Source organism: Squalius cephalus, assembly GCF_949319135.1.
Source record: "Squalius cephalus genome assembly, chromosome: 14".
Lineage (NCBI taxonomy): Eukaryota > Metazoa > Chordata > Actinopteri > Cypriniformes > Leuciscidae > Squalius > Squalius cephalus.
In genome coordinates, this window is record NC_137135.1 from 31,377,052 (window position 1) to 31,399,363 (window position 22,312).

General features: G+C 35.7%; 1 protein-coding gene across 5 annotated transcripts in view; it reads right to left on the minus strand.

Moving 5' to 3' along the window:
- Positions 1 to 22,312, minus strand: part of ppp3cb (protein phosphatase 3, catalytic subunit, beta isozyme) — a 47,362-nt gene that overhangs the window by 12,226 nt on the left and 12,824 nt on the right. For 3 of the 5 annotated variants that reach the window (XM_079892009.1, XM_079892011.1, XM_079892012.1), the window contains exons 2-6: positions 8,901 to 9,125; positions 4,657 to 4,781; positions 4,447 to 4,558; positions 2,362 to 2,507; positions 712 to 851 (exon numbers count right to left, since the gene is read on the minus strand). In XM_079892009.1, the coding sequence (XP_079748135.1) occupies positions 712 to 851; positions 2,362 to 2,507; positions 4,447 to 4,558; positions 4,657 to 4,781; positions 8,901 to 9,125 (748 nt within the window). The remainder of the gene's footprint in view (positions 1 to 711; positions 852 to 2,361; positions 2,508 to 4,446; positions 4,559 to 4,656; positions 4,782 to 8,900; positions 9,126 to 22,312) is intronic. The other 2 variants (XM_079892010.1, XM_079892013.1) reach the window with 1 other exon arrangement.

Here is a 22,312-nt window from a genome sequence, read left to right on the forward strand (position 1 = left end):
TCTCTCAGGTTCTCACTATATCTCTGAATCTTCATATCTCAGCGGATCTGGCAGTAGTAGCCAGTTGTCATGGTAACGGCAGAGCGCAGATTCCCGTGGGATTGTGGGGATTCTGTGTTGTGCTGAAGCTGGTCACTGTTTGGACTTCTTTACAATTCCAATTAAACTCGCTCAGCACTTCAGGCGCTGGACTTTTATCTACACCTTTATTTCACTGCACTTAACCGGTCCTTGAGGGACATTGTTTTGCTAAGTGGTTACTCTTTCATGACTTAAAGGAGGAGACTTAAAGTGTCAGCTCTGTCTCAGATGTTTCTCCTAAAATTTCTTAGGGGAAATATAAAGAGACACAAATGACACAATTGTTGACATACAGCAGTGGTTCTCAAACTCTTGGTCACGCCCCCTTTAAACCTTTAAAAAATTCTGTTCTTCTTCGGCTAAATGGAGCAGCTCAGATCATTTGGTCTCGAAAGAATTCATATTGAGATCTCTGACTTTTGATTGTGTACTTTAGGTATCTTGTTAAATCTGAGCACAGTCTGAGAGATTGTCTAGGGAAGCCACATGTGAGGTTACTGGTTATGAGAAGCAGGAGAGACTCCACTTGCTGTCTAGGAGAACTCACTGAGATACTAAAGAGATCTTGATTTCTGCACCTCTTCTATCACTTCTCAAAGCGATCTCCATGAAGAAGGCTGAATGGTTTACCTGTAAAAGTAGGAGCATCCACGGACAGAGTTGTGGCTGAAGTAATCTTGGCTTTTTTCATTGCCGAAGTCCTCCAGCGGGTCGGCCCACAGCAGATCACACATGGGGCCGAATGCTGGCGGCTCCTTGAACCTGTCCAACTGAGAGAGAGAGAGAGAGAGAGAGAGAGAGAGAGAGAGAGAGAGAGAGAGAGAGAGAGAGAGAGAGAGAGACTACCTAGTGTCAACATCACTACAATTTAATATTTGTAAATATGCTAATAATGTTAATTAATGAACAACATTATTATATTTAACAATATTTTATCTTATTTTACATTTTACACTTTATACTACTTTTTTATTGAATAGTGATTTTGCTTTTATTTTTGCTCTGTGTTGGTGATAAAAATACGCCATTCTTTGTCATACAAATAAAGCACTCTAAATTGAAAAAGATAGGGAATAATAGTTTTAAAAACCATGCGCTGCATTTGTGCACAGCCTGTACACTGCTAAAGAAAATACACCAGAAGCATAAGGGGAGATTTAAAGGAGATCCGTCAAACATCTGTTGTCAGAGCTCAGTCTTAAAGGCCCACTGAAGTGCCTTGAAACGCACAGCATTATTCAATGTGGTGACGTAATTTCGGAAATGACCGATTTCAGCCGCAGCTTCAGCGTCTATTTATAATGTAGGGGGCGGAGCTTCAGATTCTAGAGATCATTTGATTGGGCAGGAAATCTGATCATTGACCCATATTGGCGTAAGTGCACGAGACTGTAAGTTTTGAATGCTTATATCTTCTAAATGCAGATTTTTGTCATTGTTTTGCAGCACACTAGCTTATAGATAACTGTAAGGCTAACATATTCATACTAAAAACCAAAAAACGTCAATTTTGATTTCATGGGAACTTTAAGTTTAAAACATTTCAAATCATCCAGTAAGGCTGAATTTTCAGCATCATTACTCCAGTCTTCAGTGTCACATGATCTTTCAGAAATCATTCTAATATGTGACCCTGGATCACAAAACCAGTCACAAGTTGCACGGGTATATTTGTGGCAATAGCCAACAATATCCAGTGTATGGGTCAAAATTATTGATTTTTCTTTTATGCCAAAAATCATTAGGATATTAAGTAAAGATCATGTTCCATGAAGATATTTTGTAAATTTCCTACCATAAATATATAAAACATTTATTTTTGTGAGTGAATGCAGCACAATCGCCAACATAAATGGACAACTTTAAAGGCGATTTTCTCAATGTTTCGATTTTTTTTGCACCCTCAGATTCCAGATTTTCAAATAGTTGTATCTCGGCCAAATATTATCCTATCCTAATAAACCATTCATCAATGATAAGCTTATTTATTCAGCTTTCAGATGCTTTATAAATCTCAATTTCATAAAATTGACCCATGTGACTGGTTTTGTGGTCCAGTGTCACATGATGTTTTGCTGCTCAAAAAACATTATTACTATTATCAGTGTTTAAAACAGTTGTGCTGCTTAATAATTTTGTGGAAACCCTGATATATATTTTTTTTTTTTCAGGATTCTTTGATAAATGTTCAAAAGAACAGTATTTATTTGGAATAGCATCAATCTTAAAGTTACTTTTTATCGATTTAATGCTGAATTTATATATACTAGTCCTGCTCACCCTCTTGATGTCGTCTAACGTGTGGATTTCTGGAGACAGGCCGCCATGAACACACAGAAACTGCTGATTCATCAGTGCAGCCAGAGGCAGACAGTCGAACGCATCCATGCACGCATCGTACACCTGCTCCGAGTATTTGATTTTACCTGAAAGAAAGAGAGCCAGAGATCACACACCTGCAGAGCATCTGATTTCACCCGAGAGACAGACAGAGAGAGATAAACAAAGAAAGTGCAGGAGAAATACAGATGGAAGAGTTTGAAGTAATGTCATTCCAGAGCTCAGAAATGAAGTGAGTGTTTATTTTCTCTGTATGAATCTAATTTGTACATTAAGCTCCTGCATTCATTTACACTTTCAGAGGACACTAAAGGAGTGTGTGTGTGTGTGTGTGTGAGAGAGAGAGAGACAGTCAGTGCTGTGTCAATCTCACTGCTCCAAATCTACCAATCTGTTCAGCCACATCTCTGCATCACTCTGCATTATCTCTCCATCTCTCCCTCCATCTTTCTTCACAAATACTCTCACTAATGACATTGGATCAATCAATATGTAAAGTTTCTTCTATGCTGCAGTGTAGTAGTATAAGAATACAAATGTGCTGTGTCGAGAATCAATACTGAATGTGATTATTACCTTTTCAAATGTGCGTCACAGTAAGTGCATGTTTAATTTAGTTATACTCTTTTAGAAAAATTACCCCACTAAACCTTTTTTTTTATTTCTTACAAGATTTTTTTAAACAATGTTATGTATACATTTTTATAATATATTTAATCATTAAAAGAGTTAATGCTCTGTATTAAAATGTTTAATTATTTTATTATATTTATTTAATATATATGAATCATAATAATAGCAATACATGTATTATATATTATAATAATTAATATAACAAATATGAATTTATTATATTAAAATTGATTATATTCATTTTTATATTATAAATAATAATTAATACTAATTATATTGATTTATATGTATTCTCATAAAATTATTTTAAATATATATATATACATTTATTTATTATTTTATAAATTAAAATAATTATTAAAATAATAATAAAAAACAAGATATTTATATAAAAATATTCACATATATAATTTATTTTATTTTTTAATATATCAGATTTCAGACTTGCTGTAAAGAGGAATATTATTATTTAATAATGACCTAACTTTCAGTTACAAACATAATAATCACAGCATTTTTATTTCTCAAATGAGATATTTATTTTAAATCATTTATTCATTTAATAATAAAATGAAACTAATTTTAGGTGTATGGTGTGTCCCCATTTAGATAGCACAATAAACATTTGTGTATAAGTGTGTGTGTGTGTGTGTCCTGGTAAACCCTAAGATATGGGGACAAAATGTCCCCACAAAGCTGGTAATATCAGAAATCCTCGTCCTCTTGGGGAAATTTTTTGGTCCCCATGAGGAAAACAGCTTATAAATCATACAGATTTTTTTGTTTTGTTTACAGGCGCAGTGCACATTAATAAACATAGATGTAAATGTGCCAGAATGAACCAAAAAGGCTATTTTTCATCTGTAGACCCTTGACAGAATAGTAAAAACTCACCCTGATGCTCCTGCTGCCATCTTGCTTTTTTAAAATGATGTTTTTTAAAGTGTAAAAAATGCAGAAAGTTTTCTGTGATGGGTAGGTTTAGTGTAAGGGGAAAGAAAATACAGTTTGTATAGTATACAAATCATTGTGATTATGGAAAGTCCCCATAAAACATGGAAACCAAACGTGTGTGTGTGTGTATATGTTCTGTCAGTCAGCAGATGGTAAAGGAGGGCACTCACTCCTCCTCACTCCTCTCATCAGGGAAATCACACTCACAGGCTCCCTGGGCCCAACATTAACAGGCAAATTAATTTTCTGCTAATCATACTCTCTCTCTGCATCTCTCTTTCTGTCTGACAAGAGACTGCTCCAGAAAAAGACCTCCTTCAGAGGAGATGAGAGGTGAACTGGTGTGTTTATAGGAAATGCATAGTTTTAAACTTTAAATGTAAGTGCAGAGACACCGTAGCTGAGAAGACGAAGAGTTTTCCTCATGTCAGTACTCACATTCTTGTTTGAAAGTGAAATATTCAGTCAAATGTCTACATTCATGGTTTCCCCGCAGAAGAAACAGCGTCTTTGGGTAGAGGATTTTCAGCGACCAGAGGTAAAGGACACACTGAAGGAGAGAATATAGATAGAAATAAAGATGCTTTCACAGACCACATCCAGATATCTAGACAAAGATGGTGTGTACTACACACTAGGGTGACTTACCTCAATACTGAAGTACCCTCGGTCCACATAGTCCCCTAGAAACAGGTACCTCGTTGTTGCAGGAGACCCGCCAACCTCAAATAACTTCATCAGGTCGAAGAACTGTCCGTGGATATCACCACACACTGCAACAACACAAAAAAGATCGCCATTAGCTGAAGGAAACACTAGCGCTTTCAAAACAATAAAATAATTATAATAGTGAAAAGGTTTTAGCAGAATGATCATTTGAAAAGTTGTAAATATAGAAAGATAGGGATTGAAAAAAAAAAATATATTTTTATTCAAATGTTTAATAATTTGAACCATATTTAAAATAAATTATAATAATAATGTAATTTGTAGTTATCAGTGTAATTGAAAGGCAGATATAAAACCATTAACCTTAAGAATCTACTGAACAAAGTTTATTAAAAGGACTCAAATATCTAAAAAAAATAATGCAAAAAAGGATTTTAGGATTAGAGTTTTAAAAAAAAGAAAAATGTCTTATTTAACAATAATAATGTCATTGGTATACAGATATTATCAGTGTAAATCAAAGGCAGATATTAAAACTTTCTACTGAACAAAGATTATTAAAAAAAATGTACAATTCTAAACAATAATAAAAGTATTTTACAAAAATGTTAAATTTAAAATGTTAATTAATTTCAAACATTTAAAATAATTAAATATCATTGGTGTCCAGTTATCAGTGTAAATCAAAGGCAGATATTAAAACTTGCATCTTAAGTTTCTACTTACAAAACTGCATAAACTTACAGTAAGGCTAACCATTTAAATGTACAAAAAGTTTTAAATGGAGTCAGTTTGAATAATTAAAATAATTAAATAGACCGATATGACAACAAGAAAGGGGTTCTTTGCAATCAGATAGTTATGCCTTTCTATCAGCCTGAACCTTGCTTTCAATGGGAAATACAATCAACACAGGAAAGAGAATTATGCTTGTAAACTGATTTCATGTGGTCAGCGTCATCCTGAAAGTCCTCTCTTTGTATGTCACCTGCTATGTGTTCAAAGTCACACAATAATAGTAAGCATTTGTAATCATATTTGGCCACAATCATGTAAACTCTATGGAGAAATAGTTTTCTTTTTTGTATTACCTCATTTTAATAGGTCCTATCCAGGACTTGACATTCACTTTTTTGCTCTCCAGCCACTGTGGCTAGTGGTTTTCTAAAGTTACTAGCCACTCAGCATTTTCACTGGACACAATTCTGACATTGATACCATGGGGAAAAACTGTCATATAGATATTTTTAATATTATCTCATAATTTGATAGCAGGTATATTAGGCTGCTGTCACTTTAGGACCTGACGCATGGATCCATTATACTGTTACACATGCATTTTAATTCTCAACCTTTTACGTTCACTTAAAACATAACTGACAGTGTTTATGTGAATACTTGTCAAGATCAGCATTTTGACATTTTTTGTGTATTTGACTGTTTAAGTACCCTGGAAATCCAGAGTTCTCGCAAGTTGAATTTGCTCAGCGAGTTACTCTGGCGTCGAGTAATGATGCTCATTAAATATGCCCTTGTATCCGAGCTGCACCAATCACATCGGGTTATCTGATATAGACGGGCCAGAGGCGAGCTAAACAGAAGAGGACAGCGCTGTGACGTCGAAGTCATTAGTAAACATTGCAAGATGGCGATGGATGAACACCAGTTGTTTGAAACGGCTTCAACTACAATGAATGAGTTAGACTTGGCTTTTTATCTAAAAGAGGAACAGAAGACGGCGCTCGAATCTTTCCTTTGTAAGAAGGGTGTTTTTGCTATTTTGCTGACCGGATACAGCAAGAGTCTAATCTACCAGTTAGCTCCGCATAGTGTATGGGGCTTGTTGTGATTGGTCGTAGTGTTATCCAATTGCGTGCAGTGAGATTTTCAAATGCATGCTTGGTACCGCCCCTCGAGCTGGCCGATTTTCATTAGTCAATGCCAGACCATTAATCTTTCAGATTTAGGTCTGGATTTCCAGGCTACTGTTTAAGTGAAATAAGGAGTGAAAAAGAACTCAATTTAGTACTGAGAGACGGCTTTATGTGCACGGACTTCACTTTGGGTGTGAGCACAAAATCTGCGGGAATGAGTAAAATTATGCGCAGTACGTGCAATCCCACGCCGAAATTCAAGCCCTGCAACACCAACAACATTCATCCGGAGCAAATGAAACGAGTGAGTGAGGAGAGGAGGGTTTGTGTGTAACTCGCTGTCGGAGAGGTGAGAGAGAGAGAAAGAGCAGCTGGTATCGTGTATCTTTTCTGTGGAAAATGAGTACTGAAAGCGTTCAGTATCGATATGTATTGAAAAATCTATATTTTTGACAACACTACATTACACTTAGTTTATTATTTTAGATGCCTTTTTAAAAGACTACAACTGAAAAATGTATATATTATACTGTATTTAAATTTCAAACCGTCAAAGTAGGAGTGACTGTGTTACACGCCACTGCTGAAATAATGTCAAGCCCTGGTCCTATTAGCAACATTAGCAAATCTAAATGGTTCCTGCATTTAATACATGTGTGATGTGCAAAATATGGTTGTTTTGTGTCTGACTATGGTAACAAAATTAAATAGTTGCAGCTGGAAATCAGTTTGAAACCATCCAACAAACATCTTGTATATTAAGACGGGAAGGAAAAAGCTGTGTACATGCTCATAGAAAGATCACCATCCTGAATGAAATGTGTGTGTGTGTGTATCTGAGAAAAAGACAAAGTTGGAGAAAGATAGAAATAAGATAGCAGAAGATATGGTGAGTGTTGTTTTACATCTAATGAAGACGTCTAATTGGAGCTATTCTCATGTGAGTGTGTGTTCCCAATGGGAGGTCAAAGGGTTAAAGGCCACGAGGTCTGGAATGCCTGAAAGCACACAAAGCTAACCATCTCTTTCTCTCTGTAATGGGTTCCAGGGAATTAAATCAGTTATCCAGCGAGCCATTAATTTTTAATGGCCCCTGTGTGTGAAATTCACTAGGCCACCAGCTGATGAGGGTTCAGAAATGCATGCTGGGAGAGAGGGAGAGGTTCGGTCTCAGGTGTGAGGCCAACGTGAACGGGGAAAGGTCCCGTGTTTCGCCTCTCTGCCTGCTAAATGACGGTTTCTTCATGGCTGAGGAGCAATGTCTTTGTCCTGTGTCAGACCTACTAAACCTCGCTTTGACTCATGGGAAATTAAAGTCACTATAGGTGCGGTTCATTATCTCACCTCTCCTAACAATATCATTTCTTCTCTAATGTCATCTCAGACTGTATTTTCAAAGTTTTTCTGCTAAGGTGAGAGATGTATCTTTTTTTCTGTTATAAAATTCATATGTAGTGTAATTCTGTCTCACCACAGAGAATTACATAAATATGTGCATGTGCATATCAAACTCCCTCTTGTTAGTCTCTAGAGATGTATTTTGTACATATTCATAGTATGCTTATACTTGTGAATGTATCTTTTAATCCTCTGACACGTGAATTATTCAATCTCAAAGGATAAAATCTTCTATTTTTACTCTAAAACATGAATATTTTTCCAGAGTTACACATCTGTCCACTGCAACAGAACATAAAGGTAATATTCAGCAATGTTGAATTTGTTGTCACACTACCGTTTAAAAGTTTGGGGTCTCTTATGAAGTCTCTTATGCTCTCCAAGGCTTTATTTATTTGATCAAAAATACAGTAATATTTAAAAATATTAAAAATATTTTTATATTGTAATATATTTTAATATGTAATTTATTCCTGTGATGTCAAAGCTGAATTTTCAGCATCATTACTCCAGTCTTCAGTGTCACATGATCCTTCAGAAATCATTCTAATATGCTGATTACTATTATCAGTGTTTAAAACAGTTGTGCTGCTTAATATTTTTGTGGAAACCGTGATCCACTAACATTAGAAAGTTTGGGGTGAGTAAGAATAAAAAAAGAAAGAAAGAAATTAGTACTTTTATTGACCAAGGACGCATTAAACTGATCAAAAGTGGCTAGGAGTAAATTACATTTCAAAACACATTAAAATAGAAAACAGTTTTTACTGTATTTTTAATCAAATAAATGCCGTGGTGAGACAAAATCTGAATTATTCCAAACTTTTGACCTATAGTTTATGTATTTAATATTAGTTTATTTAGAGATAAAAATAACCTTCAATGATCATATATGTATAAAAGAATAACAATATATGTTTTTATCCTCTTTTCTAGTTAGAGATGAGTAACCTGTGACGGGCGCCTCTATGTCCAGCATGGTCTTCTCCTGGCGCAGGATGGCGCCCCCCTCGTTGATGATGCGCAGGGCGACGGGCTCCTCCACGCGTCCCTCTTTAGTGAGGTGAGCCTTCAGCAGGTCCACACGCGGTTTCCCCTCACTGTCGAACACCTCTCGCATGTTCAACCTGTGGCTCAGCGGAAACGGCACCGCTGCCGAGAGAGAAAGAGAAGAACCTAGTAAATGGTGTAGAAAACCAAGAGGGAACAAGATTACAAAAAACATCCATTGTATAGAGACACATCCAGAATGCTGAACAAACTTTATTCCTGAATTCAGCTAGCATTCAGGCCAGGACGCACAGGACACACTCAATAACACACTTTTAGAGGGCTTTCGCTCAATAACACACTTTTAGAGGGCTTCCAGACGACTTTGTGAGGAAGATGAGGATGAGAGCCTGGACTGACTTCACAATTTAGATGATGGAAACTCAGGAATATCCAAAATAATCTACTATAATGCTAAATAATACTATACTGTTGATTTTGTGGACGACAAAACAAGTGAAAAATCCCATAGACTTAAGGAAGGATCAACTTGAGAGTGGGCCAGCATTCCTGGACATGCATGCCAGTAAATGTTAATGTACTAATTACACATTAAAACACTAACACATTGACTAGAATTTTTAAACAGCTAACTTACAGTTGTTTCAACCAATTTAATTAGGATTTTACTATGATCGGTCAAAATGGACCATTTTTATGGAAAATTGCAGTATTTATTATAAATGATTTTTTTTTTATTATTATTAATGTCGCTTTATAATCATTAATGAAAATAACTTCCCCTCCCTCTTGCAGCATCTCTTCTCTTCTCTGATGATGTGTTTACTGGCGTGAGGGCGGGGCAACCTGTCACTCACACGAGATCCAACAATAGCAAACCACAACCATCCAATCAATACCCTGTGGACAAAATTGTGTCCCACTCGGATATATGTCATAATAGGAAACAAAAGAATATCGCAACTTCTGTTTCATGCCGACTTTAACATTTCAGATACTAATTTCACGTTTATTTGTGAGGTCATGTAAAGAAAAACGCTCATCGACATCACCAGACATGTGAATGCAATCATTTTGTGCATGCATTTCCAAGTATTTTTCAAATAGATTTGAAAATACTCATAGTAAAGTAAATCTCTTGAATATCTCAATTGTTTCTCATAGACAGAAATCATATCGAGAGCAAAGGAAGATTTAAAGGGATAGTTCACCCAAAAATGAAAATTCTGTCATTAATTACTCAGCCTCATGTCGTTCCAAACCATAAGACTTTCGTTCATCTTCAGAACACAAATGAAGATCTTTTTGATGAAAACTGAGAGATTTCTGTCCCTCCATTGACAGCTACACAACTACCACTTTAATGCTTCAAAAAGATTGTAAAACTAATCCATATGAATTGAGAGGTTTAATCCACATTTTCTGAAGAGACTCGATCGGGTTATATGATGAACAGATGCAATTTAAGCTTTTATTCACATATGCTGTAACATTCATCAACTCACAAATCAGTTAAGCTCAATGTTCGCTTGATGTGCGAGAGCCAATGAGGTTCATTCTCGTGTGACGCAGCACGTTTGAACTTCTGCAAGAACCATTGTGGTTCATTCTCATTCTTAATTCATGTCCCGAAGATGAACAAAAGTCTTATGGGTTTAGAACCACATGAGGGCGAGACAGAATCTTCCTTTCTGGGTGAACTATCTAAGGCTGACAAAAAAGACAAAAAGTCTGTAAAAAGGTGAAATGAGAGCAAAACTGTGGCAAAGTGTTACCGGGCAACAGCAGCCAGAGGTTGGCATGCCACCAGTGAAGCGCATCACACACACACTGAGTCATAGCAGCCCACATGCTAACCCATTTCTACATCCAAAAATTGTGTTTTCAAAAAACGTATTTTTCAGCCTGTATTCAAGAGTTTGAGCCGCGCAGACGTGCTGCAGCATCCAAAACAATAACTGTGAATTCAGTCAGGTAACATTTACATATTTCACATATTAACTTTGTCTCAGAAGATTTTTCTAATATTTCTTGGAACAAATACAAATTTACAGATTAGAGACATTGATTAGAGGTTGACAGAGAAAGTATAGAGCTATATAATGAATGTGGATTGTAAAGTTCAGATCATTTGATCTTCAGGGTGTGTTCACACTTGGCAAGCTTGGTTCAATTAAAACGAACCCTGGTGCGATTGCTCTGTTAGTGCGGCTTATTTGATTAAGTGTGAACGCTGTCATCCGAACCCTGGTGTGCACCAAACAAGCAGACCGTGATCCACATTTTCAAACTCTGCCGTGACTGAAATATGAACGCAACATGGATTTGGATGAGGAATATTTAAGTTCATAATAAAATCTCTGGCTTTTGATTGGAGAACATCACAAATGAGAGCTCTTTAATATCTTAGTTGTTTCTCCATGAGATAAATCGAGAGCAAAAGTATTTTGCTTATGTCTGCTGCCTCTCAGTTGTTTTTCCCACATGTCTCTCCTCTAGAGTTTCAGAAGAGACATCAGCAATGTCTAAATGAATCTGGGATGAAGATTTGTAATGGCATTGAATAGGCAGTGAGTTTTTCTCCAAGAAACGCATTCCCATCCATCATAAAATAAATCCATTCGGCTCCAGGGTGTAAACAAATGCCTTCTGAAGCGAAGCGGTGGGTTTTTGAAAGAAAAATATTCATATTTAAAACTTTATAGAATTACTGGCTTCCGGGAACAGCCGTACGTGTGTTTACGAGAGAGTTGTGTTCCCGGCGGTAGGGTGACCTCTGACCCGACGTATGACTGCCGTCGGCGTACCGTAATCTTAGGTGAGAATTGACGCCTCTCGCGAAAACCACGTAACTCTCTTGAATGTGCGTACGGCCATTGCCGGAAGCCAGTGATTATAGTTTGTAAAGTTTTAAATGTAGATATTTTTCTTAAAAAAATGGTTTTACTTCAGAAGGCATTTATTAACCCACTGGATTCATATGGATTACTTTTATGATGGATGGATGCGCTTTTTGGAGCTTCAAACACTATTCAAAGCTGGGAAGAGCCAGAATATTTTTTAATATAACTCTGATTGTGTTGTGCTGAAAGAAGAAAGTAATTTACACCTATGGCTTGAGGGTGAGTAAAGTATGGGACAATTACTCTATACTATTTGTATTTTACCCTTATACAGAATGTTTTAGCATAAAGTGTTCTTTAAAATTGATTTTAAGAATCCTAGGGTTCTATATTTGAACACCCCTGAACCTTTTTTTCTAAGAGTATATGAGCAATAAAATCTTTCTCTGAGTATGATTCTGATCAAATATAAAGAACATAGTTTGAGACACTGCTGAGATCTCTTCTAAAACACACGTCTGAAGTGAAACGTGTGAGATTAGGGTGTTTTTCTAAGGAAAAACATCTGAGAAGTAGGAGATTCTCCATTTACTCTTCATTTAATCCCAATCCAGTCTAGGAAAAACATTTGATCTATCAAAGAGATGTCATCTGTGATTTTCCTTTCCTGCTGATCAGAACATGATGACATGCACAGTGTGTTTGGACAACCTTCAGAAAGAGCGTCCTGAGAATCTGATCTCCTCTGTATATGATTTGTTATTGTATGTGTGTACAGTATGAGTGTGTGCGTGTCTTTATTTAGCAGTATGGGTGTATTATTGAAGTGCAGTATGCAGCAGAGATATCTTACATAACACTGTCTCCTCAGGCAAGTGCACTGCTCTCTCACACACACACACTGCCGACTCCACAAGCATTCACTTGCACGTGATAAATGCACACACGCGCTCATGAGAAGAGAAAAGAAATATATGCACGACTCGTACAAAATGTTCATAAATAAACCAGACATGTGAATGCAATTATTTTGTGCATGCATTTTCCAAATATTTTTCAAAAAGACTCGAAAATACTCATATATAACCTCTTTAACCTCTCAACTACAAGAGGGAACCAAATAAACTGCAGAGCAAATAGATTGGTAACACTTTATTTTACAGTGTCCTTGTTACATATGTTACATGTACTTTCCATAGTAATAACAGTAAATTATGCATAATTACATGCAACTAAACTAGGGATGTCAACGATTAATCGACTATCGATTAATTGTCGATAATACATTTAATCGATACAACTTATTGATCATCGATTAAGCAGGTCTTCATGCGCGTGTGCGCGGCTCAACCGCAAAACATGTAAAGCAAGCGCGCCGGAGTTATGTTTGGGACCATTTTACACCGACATCATGACTATAAGTTTGCGTGTGCATTCGCAGCCTTTTGTTTTGTGCAAATGTAAGTTGTAATACTGTTTATTTTGTGTATGCCTATCTATACCCAGACAGCAAGCCAACATTGAATAAACATTGTTTTTCCATCTGAATCATCATTATGGTTGATGTTGAAATTTCAATGCAAAATAAATGTTGAATCACCATTACCATATCGATGAAAACCTGATGTTATTAATGTTGATGGCAACAATATTGGAACAACATTGATCTATAGTTATCTTTATGATTGATTAAGCATTGATATTTGGTTTACCGGGCGATCGCTGATTGTGTTGAAAAGTCATTGATTTATAGTTGACCGGGAAACGACGCTGTTGTTGAAGAGTCATCGCATATAGTTGACCGGGAAATATGATTGAAAATGCATCGATATAGTTGACGATTTTTGTTTGACCGGGAGATCAACACCAACGTACTGCACCGAACACAGCTCATTTCTGGACCTTGGCACAAGCGTACAGGTAAGCTTGCTTAATGTTCGATATGAATGAATTGTACCAAATCAAATACTGTTAGGTTGATCGTTAACATGATGGTTAATGTAGTAACCGACGCAGTGCTGCAGTCACTGAAATAGATTTTTGTTTTACCAATGTGTCAAAATCTGCCAAAAGTACTTTGTGGTTCTCTTCTAGGTTATAAAGTTAGCAAAACCTCACTGGTCCAGTCTATTTTTGTGACAGCTAGCTCAAAATGCATGTCTGTACCCATTGCTAGTGTCGTGAAATCTATTAACACAGCACCGCTATTTCTTCTGACCGCCGGAGAACACCGGCGGAACCAACGCTAGCATAGTGCTCTATCTAGCGCTATACCCACAGCAGTGACCGTGGCGGGCCAGAATTACACAAAAGACATGGTTTACCTTTACTTTATTCAATGCAGAACTGTCTCGAGTTGTAACGTTAACTGGAAATGCCGATTAGACCATCTCGTCGTAATAGCCTACAAATCCAAAATATGAATAATCCTCGAGCAGGGCTGCGATATGCGTGCGATACAGTTTTGTAACTCCATTGTGTTTGTTTTCAGAGATGATAACAGTCGTTTTATACTAGTGCTTATGCGATATCATGATTTTTGATGATCTTCTGCACCTTTTCTGAGCGCGGGGAAGCGCGCGCGCCACGCGCGCACTGTTATTATACAGCGCCTGACAACCAGGCCTGGCGGCGTCAAGGGGGGGCTTAGCCCCACTACATACTTCATTTAGAAACAATTAAAATGCCTCGTTAATTTTAAAGACATAGCCTTATTATTAGCCTGTGTTTTTGCGGTGAGATTTATGCATGCACCCAGTATTTAAGCAGAAATTAATGTGCAATTTAGTCAACCAGAAAAATCTTCTGTCTATGGTAACTCTAATCAATACATTTGCTATTTAATTAGTTATACGTATCCAGTTATTTATATTTAATTTGTTGAGTTAACAATTAGTTCTGATTTAATAAAATAATAAACATGATTTTTTACTTGTATTCTAGATGCCTCAACGTCTTACAACGGCAAACACTATGACTTCGCTCAAGCTGTACAGAAGTGGCTGCGCTACGCCCCAGACCGAGCGGGAGGAGCTGGAAGACGGAAGACAGACGCAGCAGGACTTAGCACGTTAAAAGAAAAAGAAAAAATGAAATAATACAATAAAAATGATTGTTTAATTTTTAAAGAATGCGTGGGGTGTCATTTGTGCTAGTCTAGGTTATAGCCTAAAGGTATAGTTTCTATTTTCTATATTTTGCTAGCCCATCCTAAAGCAGGATTATAGCCTAATAATAATGTTTTTAATATTATATTAAAATTACAGACCTTCAGATTAAACCTGTGGTATATTAAAACACCATTGAAGTTTTGTTGATATGCTGGGATTTCAACATTGTTTCAATATCCATTGTAATCGAAATACCATTGAAATTCTGTTGATCTCTAGGTATGATTTAAACGTTGTTTCAATGATAATAGAGGGTGCAACATGATGAAGAATCAACATCAGAGTTCGACGTTGATTCAATGATTTTATCGTTGACAGTGGGATGTTGATTTAACATCGTTTCAATTACTATTTGCTATCTGGGTAACTTATCCGATTTATCTCATATTGGATGCAATTGGTTAAGAATTAACTCTGTAGTAAAGCGTCAGCTCAAACGGCAGTGCACGACTAATAATGACTATTGGGACTGTAATATTACATAACATTATAAAGAGAACAATACTGTAATAAAACATTGTGAATTATTTGGGTTTAGTTGCCGTGTCGCGTTGCTCCAGGAAGAGCGCGTCCACAACATGAGTAGTTCTGAATGAATGGCACGTAACTTAGTTCAAGTTCACTTGTGCATGAATTTGCGTCATTTTGTGCAGATATAATTTGTAATATTATGTTTATTTTGAATATATCTGATTAATTTCATATAGGATGCGTTTCTTTTAGATAAATAATGTGCTAGCAAAGTGCTCCAGTTTAACGGTAGCAGATTCATTCAGCGCGTGCAGTTGTTCCAGGAAGACCGCGTCCACAACAGTCACGCATTCTAAGCGCATATGAGGTGGCGTTGGTGACACGTTGTATTAGTAGTTAATTATATTTGATTATTAAATAATTAATTTAATTATCAATCACATCAAAACATTTTACAATCCTACTAGCCCTTTATTTTTATTTAAAGCCATTCTCATTGATTTGGTGAGGAACATAGCGTTTTGAGCAGCATTTGCAGACCCTGTCATGCTGTTGGCCATAGCCACTGCAGTAGATGCATATCGCAGTATTACGGCTAACGATTAATCGATTAATTGATCGTTAATTTTAATGACGATCGATCATGGGAATTTGTGAAAATTGACATCCCTAAACTAAACCTCAACCAAATCCTAATCCTACCCTAACCCTATATTAAGTACATGTAGTTGCTTAATAGTACTCAGTACTTAAATATATAATTACACTGTAACAATGACACCTTAAAATAAAGTGTAACCTAAAGATTTAAGGCTGCTCAGATCCTGTTTACACCTGGTATTAAGATGCGTTTTGGTCGATCGGATCACAAGTGGACGACTCTAAATACAGGTGAAAACGTTTTGAGGTTGTCTATTTTCGTTCGCTTCCAGATTCAGTCGAAAACGCATTCGACCGGATTGATTTCGTAGTGTAATCGCTCATGTGGTCGAATGTGTTCGATCAGTCACAAAAGACGCCTACTCTCCATCTACTGACCTAACCCGTGAACATTATGGGAAGAGTCTCGTACCATTCCTGATTGCTACCACACACAGCGTTCGGCATGGACTCGCGGCTTTCAGAGCAGAAACGAAAGCTAATGCTCTCCTTATGTTTTTCTGTCGTCTCCGGGCATATTTATATGTAAATTGCGCAAGCTTATTTTGTCCATTACATGGAAATATCTGAACAGGCCCATACATTTCCCCGCCCATAGACCCTCCACTCAAAGAAATCAGGACAGAAGTGGTTGAAAGTGGACAAAAGAGACGGATTAAACACCAGGTGTAAATGGGTATGTGTCTCCCTCGTCCACTTGTGATCCAATCAACCAAAACGCATCTTAATATCAGGTGTGAACAGAGCCAGAGACCCCAGTATTCTCACATGTGTCTCCTCTAAAGATCTTAACAACATCTCAAACCATGCTTAGATATGCCAAGATACCAAAGTCTGCAATACAATGAGATTCAATATCAACTCTCATATATTTCTCATCAAATTCTTCCAGGATCAAATGATCTACCCACATTAATTTTAGCTCTGTAATCTTACTCCATGTCAACAACCGTCTCATTTGTGTCTATTTTGATCTCTCCTAAGAAATTATGGGAGAAGCATCTGAGGTAAAGCTGATACTTAAAACGGTCATAACTGAGAACATGCGAACTCTGAGCAATAACATTTTCCTCTGGGTACCTAAAACACTTACAGCAACACAAACACACACAGTCCAGATATTTGCATACATTCCTTCTGAATAAGCACGTCTGTACACTGTCCTCTTTCTGAACATGAGAATAATTACTGTTGTCATGGACACAGTCATACAGTGACGGGCTTTACACGCCCTCTCGTGTCAACAAACACACATGTGGTGCATCTTTTCACGAGCGTTTTAATGTAAATAAACATGTTGGATTATGAACCACAAGATTGAAATGAAACTCCATGAATCAATGATCAGAGAGCGGGATGAACCTGCGCGAAACAATGTGAGCTAAATATAAACACGACTGTTGCAGAGACGCAGCTCAGGCCTAAACAATGAACGCAAGTATAGTTGACGTATAATATGTCATGGAGCTTTATCTCTCTCTCACTCGTGTGTGTGTGTGTGTGTGTGTGTGTGTGTGTGTGTGAGATATATATATATATATATATATATACTGTATATACATATGTATATATGTATATACATGTAGTGTGTGTGTGTGTATACAACCCAGCTGATACAATAAGCTGATAAATGGTTTAATGATAAATTATTTAAATTCTATACTATTTTGTCTAAAATCAAAAGACAAACATTTTAAATAAACTGAATTTTGTGTATTTCAGCATCACAACATTATTATTACAGAATGAAAAATGCATATTCATTTTGATAAAAATGTTCACTATTTTTAATCACTTTTTTGACTTCAGTAGTTCATTTTAATTGTTATGCTGAGAATATATATATATATATATATATATATATATATATATATATATATATATATATATATATATATATATATATATATATATTTTTTTTTTTTCTTTTTTTTAAGTATATTCCATGTAGTCCCTAAATTATTTTTTAAAAGCTGATAATTATTTTAATTATGGTCAATAAAAGATAAATAGCTCATATTAAAGCTATACAATTTTTTGTCTAAAATTAAAAGACAATTAGAAATCAACCATTTTAAATGCTGAATTTAGGCATCACAGTATTATAATGTACAAATCGAAAAATGCATATTTTGCGATAACTTTAGAGTTTTTTAATTTAGATTAAATTTATTTTGATCACTTTTCTTCAGTAATTTAAATTAAATTTTAAATGGTCCTGCATTGAGATGATACATTTTATAAAAGTACAAATATTCCATGTAGACAATTAATCCTCAATGAATGAAAAGCTAAAAAGCTTATAAAAGTACCAAGAAAAAAATTATAAAAAAAAAAAAAAAATCTATAAAAATAAATAAAAACAAATAGACAAAATGCAGCTTAAAATATGATTCGCAAGACATGGTATTACCACCCAGTACCCACATACACATTTTCACATATTGTGATCAGCAATGTCAATACGGAGTCACCATCTGCTCTGTGTCAACAGTGGTGTTGACCTTTGACCTCTGGTATGGAAAGTTAATATCAGCATTTCATGAATACTCGCTGTGCCTTTATTTTATTCTCTCTGTCAAATTTACTTCTTGCCCTTTCACAGCCTGTAAGCTCTCTGCATATGTGTGTGTGTGTGATGGAGCAGGTCAGGGAAGGACAAGCAATGGCAGTGTGAGGTCAGGATAACTGACCCATGTGTGTGTGTGTGTGTGTGTGTGTGTGTGTGTGTGACACCCTCCAGCTGCTGAGACAGATGCTGAGACTCCTTTTGAATCTACTAGAGACTCAAGAAAAAACACCAGACCAAACACACACACACACACACACACACACACTCAAGAAAAAACACCAGACCAAACACACACACACACACACACACACACACTCTGATCTCTGGCTCTCACTCAAATGCACACACACAAATGCACTCGCAAAAGCATTTGCAAACAAACAAAAAACATTTCTGACTGCTCACATCTCATTTCTGGCAGATATTTCTCTGACTTCTGCTGAGTTTGGTTATCATGGCTCCCCATATTCTGTCATTTACTCACTCTCATGTCGTCAAACCTGTATGACTTACTTTCTTACACTAAACAGAAAAGGAGACAGTGTTTACACAGATATTTTCCATATAACGAAATCATACAGTGACCATCAAATATAAAATGATATAAAAAGATATAAAAGGACAAAGAAAGCACCATGTGGTTTCATTTGAGCTATTACTGTCTAACGCTTAAAGTGTAACTTCACCGATTTTCAACATGCTTTGTATTGTTACAATGTCGGTATGTAAATAAACAATGTTTACTCGTTCTCGTGTTACCTGGACCGGTATATTCAGGTTTATTTGTCACCAAAAGACTTTTGACAACTCCAGTGCTTTTGTGAAGACTACAGATTATACTTCTGTGGCGTTCTCTTCATATTTATGATACTTTGCAGCATTTAGCCTTCAACGCACTGCTGGATCCTTAAAAACTAAAGTAACTCAATTCCGCTAAACGTTTACTCTTTGAATTCTTGCACTCCGGAAAAATACAAGCCGACACCATTATGACTAAAAGTTTACTAAGAAGTATTTCCTACTAAAGTAAGGTGGTATTTGACTCTGGTAAGCATATCCATAGCAGACTGGTGGGAGTGGCCTTGGACGGCAACATGCCCAGTGCATTATGGGTGTTGAAGTTTTCCTACTAATTTAGCAAAAGGGAAGTCAACAGCCTTTCTACTGTATAGGCAGCCAAGTTTTATTAAAAGCCCATTTGCCCACGATGAAGTACCCATGCAGTGTAAAAAATAATTTAATTAGCTTGCAATTGTGTAAGAAGAAATGGAGACAAAGAACAAAAATATAGTTTTTTCATGAAATTGTCATGTGTATAAATCAACAGTCTGCGTTTTATGAACAGTGCCACGGGTTCTGTCAGTTTTATGGGAAAAGTGTTACTGTTTGATTGTAGTACCATTTTTTAATCCTGTAAGCATCATCAACATTTTAAGCTGGAAACCAAAATGTATTTTATTTATTTTTTATTTTATTTTTGGTGAGTTACTGCTGTTAATCTTGCTCCCTGTTTTCATGTTCGGATAGTACTGTTTCGATAATAACCAAGTATATACTGTTCTAAATTAAGATACAAAAGTATTTGTATTAGTATTGTGGTTGTCAAACATTAGTGGAACTGTGGTTAATATGATTATGGTTTGATATTTTGTTATACACTATCGTTCAAAAGCTATGGTTCACGATGCATTAAATTGATCAAAAGTTACAGTAAAGACATTTATAATGTTACAAAAGATTTCTATTTCAAATAAATGCTAATCTTTTTGATCATCAAATAATCCTGAAAACAAAATGTATCATGATTTCCAGAAAAATATTAAGCAGCACTGTTTTCAACATTGTAATAAGAAATGTTTCTTGAGCAGCAAATCAGCATACTAGAATGATTTCTGAAGGATCATGTGACACTGCTGAATGAAGCTGAAAATGAATGAGTTATTTCAATTTGCCATCCCAGTAATAAATTGTTACAAATATTTAAATATATTAAATTGTTATAATATTTCACAATATTACTGTTGTTGCAGTGTTTTGATCAAACAAATGCAGCCTTGGTGAGCAGAAGAGACTTCTTTCAAATAATTGTAATAATCTTACTCATAATAATCATCCATAATGCATAATGCAAGTTTGACTTCATTGTCCGAAATACATTTTGGGGCCACTGTATGGCAGTTAAACTTGTTATTTCAGCTAAAATTGTGCTGAAATAACAAGTCAGTGGTTGACTCTGAAGAATGTGACAGTATATTGGATCAACAGAGATGAGAGTAGCTCTCACAGAGCCTATAAAGGAATGATCTGAGTGGTCAGAGAGCTTAGGGATGGTCTGAAAACTCACCAGGTTTGTTGAAATACCTAATCTCCAAAGCACATTTAATACTCAAAAATGTAAATTCTGTCATCATTCATTTACTCCCCCACACGTCGTTCCAAATAACTTTGAAAGATGCTTTGAAAAATGTCTTTTTTTCTCATACAATAAAGTATCGGGAAGGCCACAACTATAAAGATAACGACTATATAATTGGAATCTTTTTCACAATTTTTTTTTTCCAGCTGATTAACGATAAAAACATTGACAGCCAATCAGAATCCACTCTGCGTTAAAGAGCTTGAGCATTTAAAGTGATAGATGACCAAACTGCAGCACATGCTTATAATAAACAATGTTATTGTCCGTTGATGTGGACGCAAATATACAAAAATCAAAAAAAAAAAAAAGGTTCTATAAAAGTTCTTTACACATAGTAACAGTTCTATTTAGAACCGCATCGTCCTTAAGAACCCTTTGGTTCTTTGTGTTAGAGTTTAGGGTTCTTAATTCCCGCCTTTTTGTTTTTCAAATCTTTAACTGTCAAAGCCACCTCATTACTGATTTTCAACTACTGTTACTACACAGACTGTCAACATACTCTCAACAGGTAATTATTTCTTTCTTAAAATGTCTATAAATTATAACTTTAAAAATTGTAACAATAATTTCCTAACAATCATGTCCTTTTCTCTTTTTCTGAACATGTGAGCAGCTCTGTTCAGTTAAAGGATCTTCTCTTCTCCACAAAGTAAGTAACAGAGATATGAAATTTATGATTCAATATTGTTCGATTTTTTTTTATTATGACCATATGCCTAAGCATACCAGCTACAAAAAACATTAAAGCTATCTCATGCTTTTATATCACTTTTTCCTTTTAACATGATAAGGGCTCATACTGTCCATTTTTGCTAATTTTGGCCTTTATTATGAACATAATTGTTTTTACATAATCAAATGGAAGAGACACAATGTAACTCTAAACTCAATTGTGTATTTCAGATGCTGTCATATACTAAGAAGATCTAGAAGATACTAATACTAATATTAATGAAAATAAATATTGTTGAAAAGGTTATTTATACCACCATATAGCACTTTCAAAGCATGGTTCTTTATGGAACCTTGAAAATGGTTCTACTTAGCACCAAAAAGGGTTCCTGCTATTGTTACAAGCCGAAGAACCCTACTATCATTATAGTAATTCTTCTTAGTGTGAATAGGCCTTAATAATGATGAACCGATGTAAATCTGGTGACGGTGTAAATTGAAAATGTTTTGTCTTTCTATTTAGCCTCTAAATAAAGTTTTTTTGT